Below are 27,152 nucleotides of genomic sequence, written 5' to 3' on the forward strand. Positions count from 1 at the left end.
TTAATGCGAGTTAGCCTTTTATTTCATACAATTGCATAGCATTTGGTTTGATATACTATTAGACATTGTGTAAGACTCTATTGTGAAATAAATCATCTCAAAATAACTTTTAAAAAAGCAAATCTGTTCATCTCTTCTGACTCAAAAGGCTGAAGGTGAATCCAAAGGTACGGCTAAATCCAAGTACTAAAATGCTGTAGTAGAACTATTTCTATATCTTGGCTCTGCTTTTTATACTTTTCTTTGTGTGTTGGTTTCATTCTCTTCAAACACAGACAGGCTTTCTTTATCTGGCAGTGGAGTTGGGTCCTGGCACCTCTCCTTGAGTTAGGAACCTAAGACTTTGAACCCCTCTGTAGGCAGGGAAATGGTGTGCCATGACTGGCCACGACTGGCCAGGTCCGGGTCACGTGGTTATGGCTGCAGCAAGAGGGCAGGCAGAATACTGTGACTGACATCATCCCAGAGCCTCAAGGGATGTGGGTGAGTGGAGGTGGCTCCTATGAGTGAGGGAAACTGGGTAGACACCAACAGCAGCTTACCTCTACATACGTACCAACACTTGAGCACTGAACAAGTACTGAGTACGAAAGAAGATTTGCTGAAATTTGGAGTTACAAGACCCTTAGAAAATGCCAACCAGAAAATGAAAGTTAAGTGATTCTGCTCAAGGTCAATGTAAAATTATTAAAAATGCTAATGATATGGGCAGGAGGCGAGGAAATACTAGGTAGAAGAGGGCAGTTCCCTGGCAAAGGCCCCACCCTCAAGCCTGGAAACCCATGGACCTAAATGGGAACAGGCATCCCTGTTTTCACGCCCAAATGTTGCCTTTTCTAAGACCACTCTGGCCTGCCATGCCCCTATTCTGTGCCCACATAAACCCCAAGCTCCACGAGCAGAGGAACAGAAGAGTAGCAGAACGACAGAGCAGCAGAGTGGCATGGCATAGAAGAAGAGAAGAGAAGGAGCGTCTGAACATCAACAGGAGTTCAGCTGGGGACAGTCAGAGAGGAGATCGGCTGTGGGGCAGCCTAACTCTGGGGGAATATCACCTTCCCATTGCATCCTCTTTCCAGCTCCCCATCCATCCCACTGAGAGCTACTTCTATCACCCAATAAAATCCCTGCACTCACCATCCTTCAAGTCTGAGTGACCTGAATCTTCCTGGACGCTGGATGATATGGTTTGGCTCTGTGTCCCCACTCAAATCTCATCTTGTAGCTCCCATAATTCCGTGTTGTGGGAGGGACCTGGTGGGAGATAATTGAATCATGGGGGCGGGTCTTTCCTCTGCTGTTCTCATGATAGTAAGTCTCACAACATCAGATGGCTTTAAAAATGGGAGTTTGCCTGCACAAGTTCTCTCCTCTTGCCTGCTGCCATGTGAGATATGCTTTTCACCTTCTGCCATGATTGTGAAGCCTGCCCAGCTACGTGGAACTATGAGTCCAATAAGCCTCTTTCTTTTGTAAATTGCCTGGTCTCCGGTATGTCTTTATCAGCAGTGTGAAAACAGACTAATACACCGGACAAGGATCCAGGTACCAAGACGGCAGGGTGTAAAAGGCTGTCACCCTGACTCTCTACTGAGCTGGTTTAACACTTAGCCGTCCACAAATGGCAACTGCTAAAAGAGCATAAACTGTAACACACCCCTAAATGCTACTGGGGCTGGAGCCCAAAAGCACTCGCCCCGCCCCAGCTCTTGCCCCCGCCCATCCGTGTGCTCCCCCTCCTGAAGGAGTTCCAGCCTGTAGTGGCTGAGCACATGAGCGACACCTCCGTCGTAAGTCCTGTGAGGGATCAGGGAACTCTCCCGTTTCACTAACATATGCTGAGAAAATGGGTGTCAGGTGAGAAAGTCTAAGCTTAAGACAGAAGATTAAAAGAAAAAAACAAAAGATGTATGTTTAAAGAATAAAAAGGAAGAGAAGAAAAAGGCAAAGAAGAAGGTTATAAGGCAACAAATAAAATCTCTCAAATTAAGAATAAATGGACAGAAGGAATTAAAGGGAAGAAAAACTAGAAGGAAAACCTCAGTCCTAGGGTGTGAAAGCATTAAGAAGGATTATGAGTGATAATAGACATGTATTATTTTAGATTTGGCTTATTGTACAGTTTTTTTTTTATTTCATATTGAAACTATAGATGATTCGTTTCTTAAATAAATAGGAAAAATGCCTGAAGAATATGTGAATGGCATTGAATTATTGAATATTAAGGCTTATAGTTAAGGCTTATACTTAAAAATCACATTGATTGGAAAGCTTGATGAGTCAGAATCAAGCAATGGTAAATGGCTAAATGGTAACAATTTTTACCAAGTTACTATGGGCCAAAGTAATATCCTTCAAAGTCAGCTTTCACAACATAGCAAGATTTTTAAACGATGTCATTCTTGGCTACAAAGGGAGCCAGCAACTTGAAGTAGAAGTTCAGTTTTGCTTTCTGGATAAAAAGAGTAAGGAGAAAATCAGAATAAAGTTCTGAAATTTAGGAAGATAAAGGAAGGAAGTCTTTTTCAGAGTGTTTCTATAAATGGCACACATTGATTGCTGATATGACACTGATGAATGTTGATGAAAATGACAATTCATTCTATTGTGTGATAAGAGCACTAGAGATGTCATACAATTAAATTAACTGCAATAATTGCTAAAAACAAGGAGATTTAAAGGGCAGAATTATACCTGAAATCCTATAAATGGCTTTGAAAGTGCCTTTGGAAAGTGTCACTTATGTGCAAAGCCTTTAGAGGTTTTAATTTAAAGCAGAATCAACACATTTTTAAGCTACACTAAACAGGGGTCATCAGGATCTTCAGATCTGTGAAAGACTGCTAGAACAAAGTGGAAAGAGCAGAAATGTGCAGGCTTATCGGTTTAATTTCATTCCTAAAAATCGTAGAGGGAGATAGAGAAATAATTGCTTCTTTGATAACATCCTAACGTTCTTTTTTTTTTTTTAGGATGGCTGGGCAGGGTTCTGCAACACAGCAGAAACCCCAGGCTTCCCAAGACCCAGGATCAGAACTGTATAATGTCACTTCTGCCTCATTTTGTTGGACAAAGTATGTCACAAGATCATCTCAGTGGTGGTAAAATTATTATTATTTTGAGACAGTCTCACTTTGTCACCCAGGCTGGAGTGCAGTGGTGTGATCTCGGCTGCTCACTACAACCTCCGCCTCCCATGTTAAGCGACTCTCATGCCTCAACCTTACCCATGTTAAGCGACTCTCATGCCTCAACCTTACCAAGTAGCTGGGATTACAGGTGGATGCCACCACAGCTGGCTAAATTTTGTATTTTTTTTCATACTTTAAGTTCTTGGGTACATGTGCACAACAAGCAGGTTTGTTACAGATGTATACATGTGCCATGTTGGTGTGCTGCACCCATTAACTTGTCATTTACATTAGGTATATCTCCTAATGCTATCCCTCCCCCCACCCCCACGACAGGCCCCGGTGTGTGATGGATAACATCCTAGTATTCTAACATGGTGATGTTAATCACCTCTATGCATATTGTTAAAATATGTATGCAGTTTTACTAAAATGTTAGAGAGAATATGCCTGAAATTTATATAAGGAATAAAAACAGATAAATCAACCTGAAAATGTCCCTATGTTTATTATCTTGAATAATTTCAAAATGCATGAATAAAATGCATAGATGTGCATTTGCTGAGAGGGATTCATTCATCCAGGTTGAGAAAATGGCATACAATTTAGAGCCAAAGGTCTAGGACAAATTCCCAGCTCTCCTGCTCACAGGTCTTGAGCAAGTTAACCTTTCTGAACCTGTGTCTCATTGTTAACATGAGGGTTTATTCAAAAAGCAAGTATTTTTTGATTGTCTGCTACGCGTAGGCACAGGGCTATGGAAATAGATAGGACATGGCCCTGTCTCGCTAGAAGCTTATGTTTTTTGGTGGATGGTGATAACACTGACATCAGGATTGTTGACAAGATGACTAGAAGGGTGAAAGTGCTTGCTAAACTATAATATTTCATGCAATTATTAAACACAGTTAATGTATAAAGTGATTCATAGTTTGCTACTGGGAAGACTTACACAAATTAAAGACACTTAGTAAAGAGATATCAGAGAAGCTCAACAAGATTTTATAATCCTACTCTTCCCAATTCCTTCCTTTGAGATGTAATACATTACTGATTTATTTATTAACCACCCCATCCATTATTAACCACCCCTTCTATTCTGTCCCAAACAGGAATTTAAGACTTTCTCAGTCCTACTCCATTAACAACAATAACCAATTATGCCCCATAACATAAAAGTTAACATGACATTCATTCTTCTTAGGCTCAATTCACTTACAATGGCATTTGGAGGAGGTTACACAGACACTTCTTTTTACTCCTCAATCCCATTTAATATTGCTGGAGAACCAAGAGTCATTCATTCAACATTTATTGATATTTACTTGCTAACGAAGGTTTACGGTAATATCCCTTGAGGGATAAAGATTTCCTACCCAGCCATGGGCAGAAATATTCAGCACCCTGAGGATGCCTACTCCATTCTCTTGCCTGTTGGAACCTTCTTGGGGTGTCCTTTAGATCATTTATATCAAACAGATAAGCTTACAGATGGTCATCAAGGCTTTGACTAGGAGCATTTGACACCAACACAACACAACTTACTGTTTCATAAGTTTACTCCTTACACTAATGTAGTTTTTTTTGGTGGGGGGGGGGTGTCTAGGGTATTTTGCTTTTCACCCAGTTTTTATCAAACAATGCAAGCCTAAATGAGCATAAGATTATACACATATAATACTTTTATGTTTACAGCATGGGAAAGACATGTTTATTAACAGAAAAGTTTAACCATGCATGAGTAAAGAGAACAGATCCTAACTGTCTAGTGGGTTCCAATCACAGTGTATTGAGTTATTTTAAAGTTAACCTAAAGGGATTGTATACCAGGAAAATAGTCCTTTTCCTTTGCTTGTATTAAAAGCAATAGATGCAATTAAACCTGAAACTGACAATGAACAATTGTGAAACCAATGGAAAAATTTGCGGATGATTTAAAACACATTGTTCAAGATAAAAGGCTGGTGATGACTTGATCAACATCCTCAAGAAAAGAAACAAAACATAATTATTTGAGGACACGGATAAACACTACTGAATAAATGAAATAATCTTAAGTTCACAAATCACATATACAGCACTATATTTGATGGGTTATTTTAAAGGATTTTTTATGATAATTTTGACTACTGGAAATTTTTACTTAACTTTCAAAGCTCTACTGTGTATATATATACATATATATATATATATATATATATATATATATATATATATAAATTTTCCTGGTTTCATTTCCAAAGATGTGGTCCTTATTGCAATAATGAAGTAAGAAAAGTAAAAGGTACTAAAAGTATGAGTAAAATAGTAGAACATATTAAAAATTGTTAGAACCCTAAGTCCCTAATACTCATATCAGAAGCCAAATATACTTTAAGAGCATATTTGTGTTTATACCTTAAGACCACAAAAGAATACCCATTTCAGTGATTATTATCCAAAACTTGATGATTCAGTGCTTATAAATTACAGATCAGTGAAATGGAAACCAAAATCTGTTTTGTTTTGTTTTTTTTGAGATAGAGTCTTGCTCTGTCACCCAAGCTGGAGTGCAGTCGTGCGATCTCAGCTCACTGCACCCTCCACCTCCCTGGTTCAAGTGATTCTTGTGCCTCAGCCTCCGAAGTAGAGGGGACTACAGGTGCCTGCCACCATGCGTGGCTAATTTTTAAAATATTTTTAGTAGAGATGGGGTTTCACCATGTTGGCCAGGCTGATCTCGAAACTCCTGACCTCAAGTGATCCGCCTACTTCAGCCTCCCAAAGTGCTGGGATTACAGGCGTGAGCCACTGTGCTGGGCCTTGTAGTCCTGCTTTAAAGAAACTTGGTGGGAGAATTCAAATTGCCTCTTGAATAGTGATGTCAACATTATTAGTTCCACATCTGACCATCTTGACTAGAACTGCTGATGAGACATGGCAAAATTTTCTCAAAAGGGAGGTATTTGAACAAATTGAGATATAAAATGGAACACTCTTTAAGATTTTGACTTTACCTTTCTGATTTTGGGACATTCTCTGGGGAACTATGTTATTTTGAAGTATCTCTCACAAGAAAGTTGGGTGGGACCAAAAGGCTCTAGAATCATTTGAGATACAAATGATAGTCTCTGGACTAAAATGTGTTAATCCCTTATTCAATCTGAGAGTGAATGGCATGTCCTGCACTTAATGAAATAAAAAATGTGTTTGATCTAGATCTCTTACCAGTTTAATCCTGCATTCATAACCACATTTTCCTCTTATTTAAAGAAGCTGGAATAACTGAGAGAACAACAATCACAAGGGCATGTGAAGAATGCCTGCTTCCCACTCCCTCATTCACTGAACACCTATGTGGCAGGCACTGAGGATTAGCTCCCAGCCTGGATTTGTATTCATCTTTGGACCTCGGCTCCTAGCAGTCACACAGGAGGGATCATATTCTTAAAAAAAAAGGATATTAACTAGGGGATACAGCCTTCCACCAGCTGTTCCCCCACCTCTAAAGCAGGTTTTGCAATCTTTTCTGCACTCCCAGGAAAGAAATATACAACTGGAGATGTGCTGCTGCTGCTGTATAGTTTAAATGGTTTACCTGCATGACAATTACTTTCAAGATAGCTAGGTGAGGGGTTTTTAGGAAAGCAAGTTTATATTTTGAGTGCATACGTAGTATATGACAGGTACTGTGTTAAGAAGTTTACTTATTTTCTCTTATTTAAATTCTACATATTTATTATTCCTATCTGAGCCTCAATTTTCTCATCTAAGAAAATAGGTACAATATCTGTCTCAAAAGACTATTATGAGGATTAAAAGGGATTTTAAAAAACACTAATATTTATTGAACATCTACACTGGATTAAGCATTGTGGTTTGTTCCTCCACATACTTTATCTTATTCATTAGCTGCATTTTAAAATGAGGAAAATGAAGTTAACCAGAGGTGGCTAAAACTATTTTTCCCCAGTGGAAGAACCTCCGCCAAGAATCCAGAAAACAGGCTGGGGGCAGTGGCTCATGCCTGTAATCACAGCACTTTGGGAGGCCGAGGTGGGCGGATCATTTGAGGCCAGGAGTTTGAGACCAGTCTGGCCAATATGGTGAAACCCTGTCTCTACTAAAATACAAAAATTAGCCGGGGGTGGTAGCATGCCTGTGATCCCAGCCACTTGGGAGGCTGAGGCAGGAGAATCGCTTGAACCCAGGAGGTGGAGGTTGCAGTAAGCCAAGATGGCGCTACTGCACTCCAGCCTGGGTGACAGAGCAAGACTGTCACAAAAAAAAAAAAAAAAAAGAAAAAACAAACAAACCCAGATACAGGCAAGGTTGCAGGGAAAAGGGAACCCTTACATAGTGTTGGTAGGAGTGCAAATTAGTTCAGACATTGTGGAAAGCAGTACGGCAATTCCTCAAAGAGCTAAAAGCAGAACAACCATTTGACCCAGCAATCCTATTATTACTGGGTATATACCTGAAGGAATATAAAGCATTCTACCATAACGACACATGCACACAAATGTTCACTGCAGCACTATTCACAAGAGTAAAGACACGGAATCAACCTAAATGCCCATCAGTGACAGAATGGATAAAGAAAATATGGTACATATACATCATGGAATATTATGCAGCCATAGAAAAGAACAAGATTATGTCTTTTGCGGGAACATGGATGGAGCTGGAGGCTATTATTCATAGCAAACTAACACAGTAACAGAAAACCAAATACTGCATGTTCTCACTTCTAAGTGGGAGCTAAATGGCAATAACTTATGACTACAAAGAAGGAAACAACAGACACTGGGGTCTACTTGATGGCGGAGGGTGGGAGGAGGAAGAAGAGCATAAAAGATAACTATTGGATACTGAACTTAATACCTGGATGATGTAATAATATGTACAACAAACCCCTGTGACATGTGTTTGTCTATGTAACAAACCTTCATGTGGGCCCCCAAACCTAAAATGTAAAACAATTTTAAAGAAAGGACTTTCTGATTACATCATCGGTTTGATCAAGATTTGTTTGGTTAAGGGAATTTGAGTTGATACCACCTGACCTGAATTTCACAACTGATCCCAATATAAAATGAGTGTCCTGTTGTAGACCACAGGGAAACACTAAAGCTAATAGGGGAAATCTATAAAATTATTTTGACATTAACATTGAGGGATAAATTTGGACTTAATGTTTCATATTTATTTTCTGACACCAACATTAAAACAAGAGACTGCTCATTCCACAATGAGGAAATTTTCCAATGAATTTTATTATCACCAGCATCTTTAAAAATTAAGAGGAATTCTCTGAGAGTATATATAAAAAAGAAATTAAAGGCAAATATTTTGCTGTTAAGGATTTAAAAATAAACGGAAACATAGAGTATAAAATTTTCATTTCACTGTCCCCTCATTTAAAATTATAAGAATATAAGCAAATAACATCCAATGTCAGAAGAGATTCAGGGTGACCATTTGCAGTATTTAGTGGCAAATTAGTAGCATCGTGAAAAATTTCAATTCATTTAAAAAAATAGCTTTCATTTAAATAATAATTACGTTTAGCTTTATCTCTGTATATAATTAGACTTTCTTTTGGCTTAGACAATTCCATTTTCTCCAACTGGGAGCTGTGAAGGATCAAGTCCTACTTTCTTCATTGATACGGCAATATCAAATAAATAGTCATAACACTCACACCTGTAAAAGAAAAAGCAAAAAGAACCAGTGTTTATTGAAACAGAGTTCTCCAATCCTAAAGAATCACATTTCTCCTCCTCTTGCAGTTAACTCTGCTTTGTTCCTAGTACATATTTTCTCTCAATTCTAGGCCAAAATTCTATTTTGCCCTCAACATTTTTAAAACACAGAAAGGAATCATATTAAGTCATACAACAATATTACATACCTCTCAGGAAATAAAAGAGAGTGTAAAATATACTGCCTACATAAATTTACATTTTTTTAAAACTAGATGTCACTTTCTGAAATAGAACTTTTGTAACTTGGGATCTGTGTCTTCTTCCTCTATCAACATTCCTAGAGCCTTGCCAAACAACAGCTCATCCAATCAATACTTCTTCATGAATGGATACATAATAAAAATAAAGTATCTACAAATAATGATAATTTAAATTTAAACCAACTGACATACTTTGTTTCCTTTCACATTTAGCGGGTGGTAACTTGTTCCCCATGTTCTCTGATTTACACTCACATGGTTTTGGCCTTCTCCCATGTTTCCCCCCACACATATACTCCATGACGTCTGACCAGTACTGCACAGGAGTCTGGGTATTCATTCATTGCATGAGCCATTCTATCTTTGAGGTCTTTCTCCTCAGGTGTATTCTCAATAATGGGTACCACTAACATATCATCATATCTGTAAGACAAAACAAGCCATTTTTTTCCATTAAAACAAATCAAGCATTGATATGTATACAACGTGTAATTTTTTCAAGTAACCAGTTAGACACGCTCTTTTGTGTCTGAAAAGCCACTCCAAATTATGAACAGGATGTTGCGTGTTATTCTGTGTACCTTGTATAAACACCTCTATCAAAAGGTACCTTGGGAATGTGGCAGGCTTGGTCTAATCCTAAGCCTAAGTGGTGGAAATTTGTAAAATATACCAAAACCTAACAAAGAAATCATCAAGATCATATAAATGTTTCCTTGAAGCAGGGACAATCATAATATTTATACAAGGAGATGGCAAATGATATATTTCAGAATCAGAAGCATAGAAAAGATTAAAAATTGAAGTATATATTAAGAATTTCCCAATTAATACAAAATCACTGTATTTCATTTCTGCAGAATCCCAAAGTATCTGAGATAGGCAAATCAAAAAACACAAGCATGGTTTGTGGTACTAGGACAGCAAGAATGTTCTAGAGATAACTCTTAAACGTACGACGCTTTTAGAACATTCTCAAATCTGTAGCATTAGAACTTCTTTTACTTCCACTGTCCTCTCAGGAAATACATGTGATGAAATCAGAATGTAATATTTAAACACATAATTGTCACTGGCAAAATTAAGTCTATTCTTGCAAAAACTCAGATAAGCTTTCCTTTTTACATGAATTTCTCTTGTCTTGTTAATGTAACATCTGCTTTTTCACTACTTCTATAGTGCTAAAAACTTAAAAAAAAAAGTTCTAGCTAAAGTATTCAGCAATTGCTACTGTAGGGCAAGCACAGACTAAGTAGTCATCATGTGACTGATAACTTGGCCAACCATTATCATTAAGAGTATAGAGTTGCCCATTACTTCACTTAAGTAAAACAGAGGTAATTATAGACTATCCTTAACTATGGCTGGGTGCATTGGCTCATAGCTATAATCCCAGCACTTTGGGAAGCCAAGGCAGGTGGACTGTTTGAGCTCATGAATTTAAAACCAGCCTGGCCAACATGGTGAAACCCCATCTGTACAAAAAATACAAAAATCAGCCAGGTATGGTGGTGCATGCCTGTAGTCCCACCTACTCGGAAGACTGAGGTGAGAGAATGGCTTGAGCCTGGGAGGCGGAGGTTGCATAAGCCAAGATCGAGACACTACACTCTAGCCTTGGCGACAGAGCCAGACTTAGTCTCAAAAAAAAAAGAAAGAAAAAAAAGTATCCTTAAATATTGAAGGAATAAATTGCTAGTCTCAAATCTTTCCTAATATTGGCCGAGAGAACCACAAACTTATATTTTTCTCTAGCATGCACTCAATAGTCAGAAATATTTTCAGGAGCAAAATAATTTCACAGCAAAGTAAGAACTGAAAGCAAATTCAAGCCAGTCCTCCCACTTTACAAACATGACACTGATCCAGACAAGTTAAATGAGAAAGAGAGCCAGGATAGCCCTTTGACCCTCAAAGAGTATTGTTTTCACTGTACCATAGACACATTGCTTCTGAAAGGGAGTACAATTATAATATAAAGTTATGTGTATGTATACATTATACAACTATAATATATGTATACATAGTATACATGTATATTATATATAATATATACCTATATAATGTATACCTATATGTATAGTTATACATGTATAACTATATACATGTATAACTATATGTGTATATATACATATATAACTATATATGCTATATATGTATAGTTATATGTATATATAACTATACATATATAGGTGTATATATATACATATATAGGTATATATACATATAACTATACATATATAGGTATATATACATATATAGGTATACATATATGTATATATGTATATGCATATACATGTATACGCATATACATATGTATATACATATGTATACATGTATATACATATGCATATATACATATGCGTATATGTATATGTACATATGTATATATGTGTATATGTACATATATGCACATGTACGTATATGCACATGTACGTGTATGCACATGTACGTATATATGTATATGTACCTATATATGTATAGGTACATATATATGTATATGTACGTACCTATACATATATAGGTATATATACATATAACTATACATATATAGGTATATATATACACATATATAGGTGTGTATATATATATATATCAATGTCAGACCACAGATATGATGGTGGTCCTATAAGATTGTAATGGAGCTGAAAAACTCCATTATACCTGCACGGACCTGGTGGACTGAACAAAGGGGGCGAACGTGGGAATAAAAGATAAAAACAAGAGAGTACGTTTGGAAGAAGAGGTCGGGGGCACCTTGCCTCTAGTGGACAAGGGCCCCAAGCTGTACACAGCCCTCCGTATTTATTGGTAAAAGAGATAACGAAAAATGGGGGGCGATTGTCGGGCAATTGTCAGTCGGCCACTTTGGTTCACAGCAGGCTTGCAAGACCGCATCCTTTGAACAATAGGCTCTAGATTTCTCAATGGATAACTTCAAGGAGCCCGGTGCCAGGGAGTGATGTCCCTCAGCAAACCTTTTGGTGGCAGGCGCAGTGTGAGTTTGCTCACATCCTGCATTCATGATAAACAGTTTGCTGTTTGATCATATAGCCTCCAGTGGAATGCTGAGTTGATCACGATCCCTTTGGCCTTTTTGGCTCCCAACAACTCCTATCGCCTAATGACCGCATAGCTGTCATAGGGTCACAGCACAACATATTATGCAAATGTCTGTGGTGATGCTGGTGTAAACAAACCTACTGTGCTGCTAGCTGTATAAAAGTACAGCACATACAATTATTACAGTATGTAATACGTGATGATAATGACTATGTTAGTAGTTTATGTATTTATTACTCTATAATTTAAAAACACTATTTTAGGGTGTACTCCTTCTACTTATATGGTTTTTAAAAAGTTAACTGTAAAGCAGCCTCAGGCAGGTCCTTCAGGAGGTATTCCGGAAGAAGGCACTGTTATCACAGGAGATGACAGCTCCATGCATGTTACTTGCCCCTGAAGACTTTCCACTGAGACAAGGTGTGGAGGTGGAAGGCAGTGATATTGATGACCCTGACCCTGTGTACTCCTAGGCTAATATATGTGTTTGTGTCTCAGATTTTAACAAAAAAAATTTAAAAAGTTAAAAAAAATTAAAATAGAAAAAAGCTTATAGAATAAGGATATAAAGAAAATATTTTTGTATAGCTGTACAATGTGTGTTTTAAGGTACTATTACAAGAGTCCAAAAGTTAAAAAAAAAAAAGTAAAAGCTTGATAAACTAAAAAAGTTACAGTAAGCTGAGGTTATTATTAAGAAATGTTTTCAATAAATTTCGTGTAGCCTAAACGTACAATGCTTATAAAGTCTATAGTAGTGTAATGTCCTAGGCCTTCACATTTACTCACCACTCACTCACTTATTCACCCAGAACAACTTCCAGTTCTGCAAGCTCCGTTCATGGTCAGGGCCTTAGACAGGTGTGCCACTTTTTACCTTTTACATCATATTTTTTTTTTACCAAACCTTTTCTATGTTTAGATACACAAATACCTACCATTGTGTTGCAATTGCCTACAGTACTTTGTACAGTAACCTGCTATGCAGGCTTGTAGCCTAGGAGCATTAGGCTATACCATATACCCTGGGTGTGCAGTAGGCTATACCATGTAGGTTTGTGTATGCACTCTGCTGTTCACACAATGATGAAATCACCTAGTGACACACTGCGCAGAACATATCCCCATCCACAGTGACAAGTGACTGTATTTTAAAGCTGTTCTTTATATAAAAGATAAACTTAAAAAAATACAGTAGAGAGTTTTAAACTCCATCCTTTCTTACCTCATCCAGCTTTCATTGCCTTTCTTTTGATTAGACTCAGGATTCTCTTCAAATTCAGATAAAATAACACTGCCTCCTGAGCTGTGATAATGACTCTATTACTCATTTCCCAGCTAGGCTCCAACAGAATTGCAAAGGGCCACCATGCTTGGCCTCTCCACAAAATTGCAAAGACTCTCTCTTATGCCCTGTTCCTCTACCTTACCTTTTCCAAACTCTTTTCAGAAAAGCTGATTCTTCTGACCTATTTTTATTTCCTCACCAAAACAAATCATTCATATGAAACTGATCGTACCCATAAGGCCTCTCCTTCAGCCCCAGATATGGAAGAGGCAATCTGGGGCTCTACTTTCTTCAGTATGTACACTTCTCTTAATTTAAATATTTAACTTTTGTAAACAGGTGTTTCACAGTCCTGAGGAATGCTTTAAGCACACAATAAATATTAACTGAAATCAAATCAATTTCTCAGTGCACTAGTTTAAACATGTACATTCCATTACATGCAGTAAGAATATGATATTGTGGTAATAACACTTTAGTAAAACTGGCACCGTTTTCCTCTAAACAAGGCAAGGTAGAATCAAGCCCTTTAGGAAATTAAGAGTGAAGGTTCAGGAATGAGAATGCTAATAAACTCAAATGAAATGCTTAGCTTGTCCCTGAACACTGAGAACATGTTTCTTCCTGCCGTTATATTCTAGAATTATGAAGAATTACTACACTTTTGTGGACTGATGAATTTATTTAAACTGATCTAGAATGGTAATCTATACTTACTATCCATTTCACCTTCCACACTGAAAAATTCTAAAAATATAGAGATCTACTTTATTAAAAAAACGTACATAAATATGAAAATATTCCAGAAATACTAAATTAAATCACCATGAAGTATAAACTGTAGTCACTGGTCAAATTTCTGAAGACAAAGTGAAGTTGAAGATATCTTTGGCTGCCTCAATACAGGAACATAATCTTTCCATCATGATAGAGCTCTCAGTCAAGATTTTTTTCAGTTTAAACAAACATTTCATTATTCATATTGCTAATAATTTACCATGGCTGGGGTAGGGATGGGAGAGGAGGGAAGACACCCCATTTGTGTCATGAGAATAGGTCTAGAAGTGTAATATTAAATGGAGTATTATTTAACACAGATCCCACGACATCTCATTATATGCATAAAATGATCAGTATTCTATTTATCAAAGAGAAGGAAGAATTCTTTTCAAATTATTTAAGAAAAAGGAAAAAAAATACCTATAATACCCTCCGGAAGTACATTTCTTTATTCCTTTTATCATCTCTTGATGTGTAATTTTAAATTCCCGTCCTGGAAAGAGAAGGGTGGCCATCACAGCAGCTTTAGAGTGGGTATGAATCACTGCACCTGCTCCTGAAGGAGGAAGAAGAAAGCCGCATGCTCAATGAAGACTGAATTACAGCTTCTAAAGAAAAAAAGTCCATATAGTTATACTTATATTTACATATGGTTATGGGCTTATTTTTCCTGGCATGGAATAAGTTGGTAGTAGGCAGGAGGGTAAGTGGAATAATGGACCTTCCTCATAGGTTGATGTGAGAACTGAGTAAGTTCATGCACTTCAAGTTCTTGCACATGGTGGGTATCCAAGAAATGTTAACTGAAATAATAATTACCATTATTTAGAGGAGCCTACTCTGCAAATATTCTTTATGTTGAATATATTTTCTGCATACCTCTCATTGTGTAAGCATTCATGAAAAGAGGAGTACACTGGCTTTTTTTTAGCTTCTTCGATGGCGAAGGTCCACTTATGTCCTTTTCATTTATATCACAAACAAACATGTCTTCAGGCTATTTATAGAGGGGAAAAAAAGAAAAAAAGAAGGCTTGTAAAATATCAATTAGAAATGTTCCTTTTCTTGTGTACATATACATAAGAATACAAGAAAGTTTATCTATAGTATACATACTTGTGTGTATATTTAGTATACATATACATAGAGTGCTAATATATGCATATATTTAACTTACATTTTAAATATATACTTATAGTTTCTCAAAATAATTTAGCAATTTTGAGAAACAAAACAGTGATTTCTACTAGTAAAAATATTCTCAAAAGTTTAATACAAATCCCAAAAATTAAAAAAAATTTGAAGACAAAAAATGATATGGAAAATTACTATTTATGTAATGATGTTACTGCTGTCATTTCAACAATTTAGCTTCTCAACTTTGCCCTATAATTTCACAACTGTATTTCAGAAAGCCTATATAAAGAAATCGACATTCCAAAGATGGGTGTTAAAATTTTTTTCCCCACATTTTGTTAGATAAAAGCAAAATTTTGAGTAATTTTTCTAACTCTTGAGAAATTTAGATGGTACTCAGAAAGGTTAATCTCAATAAGGTATACTCTTCTTAAAGCTTAAGAAATTATGTAGATCTACAGGTTTTTCTTTTTTTTTTTTAACTTTTATTTTAGGTCCAGGGGTACATGTGGAGATTTGTTACATAGGTAAATTGCATGTTACAAGAGTCTGGTGTACAGATTATTTTGTCACCCATGTAATAAGCATAGTAACTGACAGCAGTTTTTCCATCCTCACTCTCCTCCCACCCTCCACCCTCCAGTAGGTCCCAGTGTGTATTGCTCCCTTCTTTGTGACTGTATGTACTCAATGTTTAGCTCCCACTGTAAGTGAGAACATGCGGTATTTGATTTTTCTGTTCCTGCATTAATTCACTTAGGATAATGGTTTCCAGCTCCACTCATGTTGCTGCAAAAGACATGATCTTGTTCTTTATTATGGCTGCATACTAATCCATGGTATATATGTACCACATTTTCTTTAGCCAGTCTACTGTTGATGGGTATCTGATCCACATACAGTAAGGCATGCGTATTTCTGTAGCTTTTATCTGCCAGGATTTATTAAAAAACTACAATACAAATGTTTTATTAACAAAGCAGCTTTTCTTTTTTTCTTGCACTAGAAGTTAAATAATTATGTGTTTGCTTTAACTAGATTTGGGGTATTATTCAGGCATTAACACAGAATAAGACTTCTCAAAATTTGAAACAAAGTTTCATAACTTGAAATCTTGAAATTAGAATAACTTTGCTATTAGGAAATATGAATTAATTTGGTTCATCTGAGACCATCAATCTGATTATTCCACCAGCCTGATAAAGATTGTAGTGTTATAAAGCTGCAAAGTTATAATTGCTCTTTACTGTGATTTAAGATTGCACTATTCACTTTTGCCCCCTATAGGTTGAATGAGATTTCAAAACATACACTGGTTGTATGGAAGATATCTACCACCTTACAAAACATTTAATAATTACTCAATAAATGTTTGCTGATTAGTTATTCAAATTGCTATGATAAAATGAATGTTTTCTCTTAAAATTCCATTTCATAAAACAGTAATTAAGAAGAAAAGACACTGAGGTTAAAGAATCCCATTACCATACCTGAATTCGTTCCTTTTGCACTCCTGAAGGAGCAATGTAGATTTCATCGCTGGCAACACAAAACATACAAATTGGTATTTATTTATTTCCTGCTTTTGCACAAAGAAAAGTTTGCAGTCCAATCATGCATGTTCTTTATAAATCAAGCAATACAGCCAGTTGCTTGATTTAATTATGGATTTTGGCTACATAGAAAGAAAGCCAAACTACATCAATGCCTTTGTAGTGCTGGTGGCATAGTAGAATATTAGTTGTTGCTTTTGTCTTCTACGTTTCATATATATTTATTCTTTTTATAGTGCAAAGTTGGTGGTAACCAGGCTTTTATCCTGTTAGGGGAATAAAAATCTGAAAACATAAGTTTTCAGCATCTTTAAACATGAATAAGCAGAGTTTAACCTATGTGAAATACAGTTATTCTAAAATCCAATCTGGAAAATATGCTCAATAGAAGTATATTTCTGTCATGCAAAGAATCAGGTTTGATTTATTGTTTGAAATGCTCTTATTAAACCATGAAGTTCAGAGACCTCTGCTGGACAGTTTCTTAAATTACTGTATTAACACTGGGCTACTTTTTGGATAGAATCACATGCTTCCCATTTGAAAAGCACACATATCTTGGAAAAAAATTTAGTAATAAAGCTAAAACAACTACAAAGAGTTCAAAATATCAGAATGGCTACATGTGAAGATCTCTTTGTTACAGGATGTTGGACTAAGGGAGATGCTATAGCCTACCATTTACCACAAGGTGCTCTCAAATTTGATTTGGAAATTAATTTCAAATCTTCTCTAAATTCCCTCCACCCTCAACAACAACTAAACAAACGTCCCTTGGCTCACATATCAGGTTTTTTCTCTTCTCGCTGGATATCTTTGATAACTTACCAGTTTCAGTTGCTGCCAGAGAGTATTAATGAGCTACCGCATATATGCAAACCAAGAAAATGCCAGTACCTGCATGCTCTAGTTTCTGCTAGTAAGGCACAGACACAGGGATATTGAACAAATATCAAACATTTCATAGTGTAAATGAGGATGATGGCCTATATACCAAGCTGCTGAAGTTCAGGTTGCTAATAAACCTGTAGGCTTGGAACCGATAAAAATGTAAGGTGAAATCAAAGTTTCTTTAAGGTTCCACTGATAAAGTCTAGAAAACAAATGTCTGATAATGTGAGTGGAAATACAATGCACTGTTAGCTGCACGCGAGCATTTGCTTTCATGAAGTGGCAATTGTTTCCGAGTTCTGCAACATAAGGATAACATAAAGGGACATTTCTCTGCAACCAGTGAGAATGGGTTGGGATCATACTATTAACAAGGGCTCTTTGTGAATACCAGTGATCCAAATCTTGTGTCCTTGTGTAACATGGAAGAAGCTCTAGGATGGTACATGGTCCATTCACCTCCACAGATAAGTGGACTTGTGGGTCTTCTTATGTGGGGAGAAATTTATGCAGTCCTGGGAATAGACTCAAATAAAGTACAAAATGGTCTGCTGGTAAGTAAAACCCATCTATAAAGTAGGAAAACCAAGGGTACTCTGTTTATTCAAGTGACTTGGTATGTTGTAAATGTCTTTGTAAAATGGAAATTAATTTAGACTTTGATGAACTTTGGGTAATTAAAAGATTAGCTAAATGTTTTAGAAAAATATATTTACACCTACAAAGAAAGAGATATCTGGATAAAAATATAAAAATGACAGAGCTTTTTAGAATAGAAACATGCCAAATATTAAAGTGAAATATCTACTTGGTGCTTTAAGCCACAAACAGAAAGCATTTTGAATTTCAAGTTACTAAATTTTGGAATATACTTCTCTGTACTCCTGCATTTTCACTGTGGTAAGCAAGGGCCAAACCCCAAGAGGTCAAAATACATCTATGTTCAGTTGCTTCTATTTTTATTTGCTTTCTGGTCAGTTAAAAAATAATTTAAATCTTATAGTGCCTCAATTATTTTGTCTACAATGTGACTTTATTAATTGTAGTCCTAATCACATGCAACAGGATCAGTCTCTCTGACACCTGTCAATATTACTCTGTGAAAATAGGAAATTATAAATTTGAATGACAGCGACCCAACCTAAACACAGTAGCTATTGAGTATCCTGGAATTGCCTTGATTACTATTATTTTCTTGGTCATTTATTTCCTTCTTCTGACTTAATTTTTGGTACCACATACTTGTAGCATAAGCTGGAATGGTCCAGTCAAATCTTGGAATTAGTAAATCATTTTATGTTCCCAAAGAGCTTATTGTCTGTATTATTCTGGAAACATAATTTATTGGGTTTGCACTTTATTCCAAATTTATTTGCCCTAAGCATCAAAGAGCCAAACTTTCACTAACAACATGAGAATAGTATTGCTGATAACGCTAGTGACTTATTAAGTCATTTAAATATTAGGGAAAAAAACCAACATTTTACTACAAAATATTCATTTTACTATGTAAAGCACAAATTTAATAAGATTCCAAATACAGTGCCATGTGACTGTGGCTCTTTCCTTCCATGACCTCCACACCCATTAAGAACTAAGGATAAAGCATTTCACACATATGATGAAAATTTCCTATAAGCTGATTGTAGTGCTATAAAAGCCCATTTAATTTTAAAAGATGCGCCAATGAGTGGTTTATGGTGGTCACATAAAATGGTAGTGCATGGATTAGTAAAATTCTACTAGAAAGAACATAGTCCTTTATGTCTTTTTGATCAAAAATATTTCATCTTGAGTCCTGCATTCACCTATTTTTAACTTTGCTAGTTTTTTTAAAGAGCCAGTTGGAAATGGTTATTTTAGCTCATTTGGTAGAAAGCTTTATTTTATACATACACAAACTATTTCTGAACATGCAAATAAAAAGCAGTTAACTAAAGACAGCATTTAGAATATGATTTATTATAAATAATACAGTTGGGAAACTGTATTACTGGGACTCAACTTCTAAATGGATACATGAAACAAGAATAAATGTTGTTATCGTAGGATTTGCTGTGAATAGGCCATCTTGACAGTTTTGGCAAAATAATGTGAAAGCTTGAGCAATGCTGTATTTACACATTAGCAACTAGGCTGATGGTAAGAGAGGAGGCACAGATGGATTTATTGATCTACCATATGGAACATAATCTTACTAGACTGAGAGCATACTTTTATCCCTAACTGTGCCAGTTGTTAACAGAGGAACCTCTTGTCATTTCCCAATGTTCAATGAAAATTTCATGAGTTAACTCAGTAATTTAAAGCAGATAAAATTATAATGGCATCATCTTGTGGTGTACCATTGAATCCCTTTTGTTCCAAATGTTCTGATTATATTTTACATTCCATTCCTTAATATGCAATGCAGCCTCCTTGGGGGCATGACTATATATATTTAACAGCACATAAATATTTTAATAATCCAATTTTGTTAAAGAAAGTGAATTAGAATGAAGTAATAAATCAACATCACTCAATTTAACACACAGCCTTCAGACAATAATATTCCTAACACATTTCAGGAGGAAAAAAAGATTAATCCTGTATTGGAAATCCTTGAATGAGATTCTATAATCTTAATTTCATTGATAGCAAGTTACTTCTTACTCACAGTTACTAATACTTACTTTATTTCTTCATCTTCTTGAATAAATGACACTAAATAAATACAATGAGCAATTGAATACTATTTATCCTTTCTGCTTCAATTTAAGTCCAGTACAGCTTGTTTTGTCCTCTGAGGAATACAGATTAGCAGGCACTATATTCATTAACGATACAGGTGCTTAGAAAGCATACTGCCGTTCTTTTGATTCAATAAAAAATAATTATTAGGATTTTTAATGATTAGTCATCTGTATTTAAGTGACTTTGAAATATGTATCTGGGAGGTCAAGGCAGGTGGGTTGCTTGAGCCTAGGAATTTGAGACCAGCCCATGCAACTTAGTGAGACACAGTCTCTACAAAAAAAAAAAAAAAAAAAAAAAAAAAAAAAAACCAGAAAAAATTAGCCAGGCGTGGTGGCACATGCCTGTAGTCCCAGCTGCCCAGGAGGATGAGGTAGGAGGATTGTTTAAGCCTGGGAAGTCAAGGCTGCAGTGAGCCATGATCGCCCCACTGCACTCCAGCCTGGGTGACAGAGCAAGACTCTGTTTCAAAAACCAAAGTACCTGAACCTTTGAAACAAATCCTATCTACCTAGAGAGGATCCTCTAGAATCTCAGGTATATGAACATACTCGGTAGCATGTTATTTAACTCTGGTACTCAAAAACTGAGTATTAAGTTATTGTGATTTGAAATTGTGGATCTTCAGTCTTTAGCTATTTGACATATCTGCAGCTTTTGTACATTGCTTCCATTCAGTTACACAAATGTCCACTTGTCCATTTAGAAACTAAAGACCTTCAGTATCACATAAAACTGATCATCAGTTGTTCTTTGGATATAACACATTAGACTTGCTGTGGTCTACTCAAATGGAGAGTTCCCAGTAATAAAGGCTGCCAGAAACTTACCCATGCTTCAGGCTAATTCCTCCTCCAGTCCCAGTGACCCAGCCCAAATGGTAAAACTGTTTGCAAAGTTCTGGGATCAGGTATCTTGGATGCTCCTTGTCCTTAAAAAGAAGGTAATGATTTTTAAAACAGACATCATTTTATCAAGTAACTATTCCAGCTGGTGTTTCTAATAAGAAGCCAATTTAAGAAAGTTTAAGAAAACATACTATAGAAAGAGTACAGTGAGGGAAAAAACTATTACAAACATATTTTGTTTTTAATGTTTAGAAAGTGGATCTACTACATTATTTGGCAACCTGGGAGTATTCAGTATAGGGCCATATAGTCCAACACTAAGGAATAGTCTGCAAAAACAAGGTGGGGAAATGCCTAGTATACATTACAAAGCATCAACTGAAATGGCTGAAAGAAAATAGAATCTCATGCTGAAGGAACAGTCTGTCCAGAAGATTTATTTACACAAAACACCTTATTTAACTAGGTTTGATGATATATACATGAGATATTATGATAGTTACATGTTCAACACATACTCTGTGTGTTGGTTCAATTGTATTTTTATTCCAAAAAAGTCCTTTTTCCCACAATGATTTTAGTTTCTCTTATTGAAAAAGCAATATATACTCATTATAGAAAATAAAGTAAAGCAAATTACAAAAAACACTAAGAAACAACCTCAATTAATACTTGCTTAACCCATTTTATGAAGATACGTGTTTATGAGTGTATGTGTGTGTATACAGACAGATAGATAAATATCAAGTGTTATTTTTATAAGTCCAATGATTACTTCTTTAGAAAAAAGAGTCCACACCATTTTCTCCTGCTTTTTTGTGGTTTAAATTAATAAAAACAAAAAATAAATAAATAAATAAATGAAGAAGAAATACAATGAATTCCATTTTGGGCAGTATAATATACAATCCTTATCTTAAAAATAAGTACAAATGCTGAATAAATTATTTTTTAAAATATTTCAAAATAAGTTGTTGAGCTGGCAAGAAAGTAAAGTTTCACACGGGCCATAAAAAATGAGAATGAGACTCTCACACCAGTTAGAATGGTGATCATTAAAAAGTCAGGAAACAATAGATGCTGGAGAGGATGTGGAGAAATAGGAACACTTTTACACTGTTGGTGGGAGTGTAAATTAGTTCAACCATTGTGGAAGACAGTGTGGCGATTCCTCAAGGATCTAGAACCAGAAATACCATTTGACCTAGCAATCCCATTACTGGGATTCTACCATAAAGACACATACGTATGTTTACTGCAGCACTATTTACAATAGCAAAGACTTGGAACCAACCCAAATACCCATCAATGATAGACTGGATAAAGAAAATGTGACACATATACACAATGGAATACTATGCAGCCATAAAAAAGGATGAGCTCACGTCCTTTGCAGGGACATTGATGAAGCTGGAAACCATCATTCTCAGCAAACTAACACAGGAGCAGAAAACCAAACACTGCATGTTCTCACTCATAAATGGGATTTGAACAATGAGAACACATGGACACAGGGAGGGGAAAATCACACACCAGGGCCTGTCAGCAGATGGGGGGCTAGAGAAGGTTGTTCCTGAAGGTATTGCAAAACTCTGGTGACCCTGAGCTTCAATTTTGATAGCCATGTAAGCCACTAGAAGCATGAGACAAAACCCAGGGCCTGATCAATTCCAGGAAACCTAATGAAAAATCCCCACATAAACTGGAGACCCCAATGAGGTCTACCTTCAAGGTAACAGTGAACAAAATGAGATTCACTGTGGAGAAAATCACAACAAGGAAGCATGCCTTTACAGATCCGGTCACTGGGTAAAGGGGGAAAAACATCTTTGAGTTCAAAAAGCGATCATTATTTAACAGGCTGAATTCTCAGCTACTTAACTGAATACTTGAAATTGTGGTGTTTTTCCCCAGATTTAGTGCTAATGTTCTACTTACTCATTTTAAGTATTACAAATGATGACTGATGGAGTAAACTTCAAAATATAAAATTAAAAACTTGAGAATCTAGAAATTTCTAAAAGTTCTGATTCAACTTAGACTTGGAGTTAGCTGACTTAAAAGTCAAATCCACATTACTGGATTTATTGCCTACATGACTTTGGGTGTCAGTTTACTTATCCACACAATGAAAATGCTGTGAGGATTAAAATGAGATACAATGGACATAATGCAGTCAGCACGAAATCTGACACAATGTCAGTTTCCTTTTCATTTTAAAGAGCTGAAAATTCTTGAATTAAAATAGCAAAACTATTATAGGAGTTATTAAGAAATTATTTTAGACAGAGAGGGTAAGGTTGGTAAGGTTTTGTTTTCTTTTAATAATGCAGCTTAGTAAGGTTTTTTTTTTCTTTTAATAATGCAGCTCCAAAAACATTTCTTTTCTAGCAGAAAAGCAGCTTAAAGGGCCAGGCTGGCAAGCTTTGATGTGCAAATGCCAGCCATTAGAAACCGGGTCCATCCAATATGGTGATTCCCACCCTCCTCTTGTCACCATGTGTGTCAAGCATCATGGCCACCCCAGATATCTTCACGTGTGCAGAACATCATGGTGGCCTGTATTTGAATATTAAAAGGCTAGGGTGGGAGGGCTAGTTTTTTCGTGGGCTACATGAGTGACATACCTGGTCAAACCAATCCCCTGGGCCCTATGAAAATCAGACACCACCTCCTCCAGCCTCCTAATAGAACCGACTGTTTTCCCGCTCCACTTGAGGTTTTCTCTCTCTGCTTGGAGCCACCCTCCATCTCTGTACAGGGGAGCTTCTTTCTTCTTTCTTGCCTATTAAACTCTCCATTCCTTAAAACCACTCCACGTGTGTCCATGTTATTTATCTAAATTGGTGCGAGACAAAGGGCCCTGGTGTTCCTTCAGTTATCAGAGCCATATCATTTTGGTGTGTTGGCCAAGAATCCAAGGTACAACATTCATCGGATGGTGAGTATAGGAGCAAGCTTAAAATCTGTTCTATCATTCTGAGGGGCTCTTGGCCTCTATTTTAAAATCAAATCAAATCAATCAACAGGCATCCTTCAGCTGGTTAAAAATATGCTTATCACGACTGCCATTCTAAGGCCTCAGATGTTAGGCTTGCTGGTGGAGAACACGAAGAACCCCCCTCAATACCCACGGGTCATTGGGAGTGTCGGCCGTGTTTCGAATCAGTTTCCTTTCACGGGGAAACCTTACCATCGCGTGAGGCTGGGAAAGTTCTGGCCAGGACACACCCTGGCGTTATTCAAAGGCCTCTGGGTCGGACCCAGCCTCCAACAGCCCATTTCGGGTTTTGGCAGAGAATCCCCAGCTATCCTGTCACAAAACTTTCCTTCTTTTTCTATCCACAGTCTCTCTCTCTCTCTCTCTGATGTGCGGGAATTTAGTAACCAGGGGTTTAGCTCAGGAATGCTGTTGCAATCTTCTAGGAACAGAGGGTTCCTTTCCTCCCCCTCCTCCCCGCTCCCACCCAGAGTGAGCGTCTCTCTCTCTGCCCTTGGTCTGGAGAGTGCATGGCATTTCCAGGTCTCTACTACTTCTCTGGCGAGCACATAGTATTTCTTTCTTTGGTTTTTTTTTTTTTTTTTGAGGCAGAGTCTCGCTCTTTCGCCCAGGCTGGAGGGCAGTGACGTGATCTCGGCTCACTGCAAGCTCCGCCTCCCGGGTTCACGCCATTCTCCTGCCTCAGCCTCCCGAGTAGCTGGGACTACAGGCGCCCGCCACCGCGCCCAGCTAATTGTTTGTATTTTTAGTAGAGATGGGGGTTTCACCGTGTTAGCCAGGATGGTCTCAATCTCCTGACCTGGTGATCCACCTGCCTCGGCCTCCCAAAGTGCTGGGATTACAGGCGTGAGCCACTGAGCCCGGCCTTGAGCAAATAGTATTTCTAAACCAACAGTGCCACCTAGTGGAAACAGAAATCTTCATGAGGCACATTTTTTTTTTCTTTTATGGTAACACTGCAGCTTCCTTTTGCACCACTAGAAATTGGGCTCTAAGCCTCTTCTGTGAACAGGAAAATTCTGCTTTCAACAGATAGGAGTTAAATGTCTTCTGTGGCCAAATTTTAGTCTCAATATTGTCCCATCAGCAGGAAAATGGCCATTTGGTTCCTACGTTCCTTTAAGGCACCTATTCTGTCTCTGATTAAGGTAGTACTGAGGTAGTAAGGGGATTTTAAGTCCAGAAGTTAACCGGAACCATTTTTCTAAGGGTAAATGCTTTAGCATGGGCCATAATAGCAGGATATAGAGTTCAATCTAGCATACCCCCTCCATTAAAGGGGCCTTGCCCAATTACGTAGTTTTTCTTGAGATCTGTTTTTTTTTTAGGGAGGTACACAGGTCGCAGAAGTCTAGGAGGTTGAAGGGAAATATAAGCAGAGGACTAGAGCTGCTTGGGGAAGTGCGACTAGGCCCAAAAGTCTAGTTCCTCTGGTGCCATGGCTTGGAGGGTCACACCTACAGTCATGGGCAGCACATTTAACAGGGAGGTGGGACCTAGGAACTAGTGAGGGAAAATAGTTGGGGGACGCCCCCACTGTTTTCTTCTCCACCCTGGGTCATATACAGAAAGCAAGGAGACTAAAAGGACACTTTTATTCTCACTTCTCTTTCTAAATGGGTAACAGATCATCTTTAGCATGTGGTCCCCTGGAGTGGATTTTAAAACACTGGGACTGCTTCAACCCTGAGACTTTGAAGAAAAAATGCCTCATAGTCTATTGCACAAGGGCATGGCCTTCTTATCATCTTGGAGATGGACAAACCTGGCCTGCTTGGTGGAGCCTTGATTTTAATGTCATCCAACAGTTAGATCTTTTCTATAGACAGAAGGGCAAATGGACTGAGGTCCCCTATGTATAGACTTTCTTTGCCCTGTGAAACCCAGACCTTTACAAGTTCTGGACAACTGACCCAGTTCTTTTACCAGCCATGGCAGGTAAGCCCATAGGCCTTTCCCAGAGCTAAAGCAGGTTCCAAAGGAGCAATCTGAGACAGCTATTGAATGTCCCAATGCTTCCAGTCCCCCTCCAATTGTACCATCAGCTCCTCTAGCTCCACCATTTCCAGTATATCCTACTCTCCCCATTTCACTCTTACTGCTGCAGGAAGTGCTTGATGGGAATGGTGCTGTGAGGGTTCAAGTTCCCTTTCATTACAGGACCTTAAGCAAATAAAGGGAGACTTAAGCCGATTTTCTGACAACCCAGGTAGGTCTATAGAAATTTTCCAAAATTTAACTCAGGTATTTGACCTCACATAGAGGGATGTTACATTGCCGCTACGTCAGACCCTCACTGAAGCTGAAAAGCAGAAAGTTCTGCAGGCAGCAGAAAAATATGGAGATGAGCAACATGCCTCCTGTAGCAAACCGAGGAGACAAAGAGGAGATAGGGAAGGTGAGGAAGAAGTGGAAACTCCATTCCTACTAGGAAAGGAAGCAGTTCTGGTAGACAACTCTGACTGGAACACCAGTAACTCAGGAAATGAATGGAAAAGGAAGCACCTTTAAGGTGTGTATTAGAGGGCCCATGGAAAACCAGGGCCAAACCTCTCAATTACTCTAAACTGTCCATGATAGACCAAAGACCAGACGAGAATCCCACAGCCTTTATGGAAAGGCTGAGAGAGGCACTAATAAAACATATCTATTTATCCCGATTCAATCAAGGGACAGCTGATTCTCAAGGACAAGTTTATTACACAGGTAGCTCCCAATATTAAAAGGAAACTATAAAAGCAAGCTATAGGGCCAGATAGTACCCTAGAAAACCTCCTAAG

General features: G+C 37.4%; 1 protein-coding gene and 1 long non-coding RNA gene across 3 annotated transcripts in view; one reads left to right on the top strand and one right to left on the bottom strand.

Moving 5' to 3' along the window:
* LOC106635257 (uncharacterized) overlaps window positions 1-5,273 on the top strand; it is a 184,601-nt gene extending 179,328 nt beyond the window's left edge. For both annotated transcript variants that reach the window (XR_001338615.5, XR_010113421.1), the window contains exon 4: window positions 2,973-5,273. This is a non-coding gene — a long non-coding RNA (uncharacterized LOC106635257). The remainder of the gene's footprint in view (window positions 1-2,972) is intronic.
* A 3,093-nt stretch (window positions 5,274-8,366) lies between these two features.
* Window positions 8,367-27,152, bottom strand: part of APIP (APAF1 interacting protein) — a 34,032-nt gene continuing 15,246 nt past the window's right edge. The window contains exons 2-7 of the mRNA XM_003830376.5: window positions 21,354-21,454; window positions 16,837-16,885; window positions 15,089-15,206; window positions 14,630-14,765; window positions 9,334-9,501; window positions 8,367-8,816 (exon numbers count right to left, since the gene is read on the bottom strand). Coding sequence (XP_003830424.1) covers window positions 8,717-8,816; window positions 9,334-9,501; window positions 14,630-14,765; window positions 15,089-15,206; window positions 16,837-16,885; window positions 21,354-21,454 — 672 coding nt within the window. The 3' untranslated portion in view covers window positions 8,367-8,716. The remainder of the gene's footprint in view (window positions 8,817-9,333; window positions 9,502-14,629; window positions 14,766-15,088; window positions 15,207-16,836; window positions 16,886-21,353; window positions 21,455-27,152) is intronic.

The sequence above is a fragment of the Pan paniscus genome, chromosome 9, assembly GCF_029289425.2.
Source record: "Pan paniscus chromosome 9, NHGRI_mPanPan1-v2.0_pri, whole genome shotgun sequence".
NCBI lineage: Eukaryota > Metazoa > Chordata > Mammalia > Primates > Hominidae > Pan > Pan paniscus.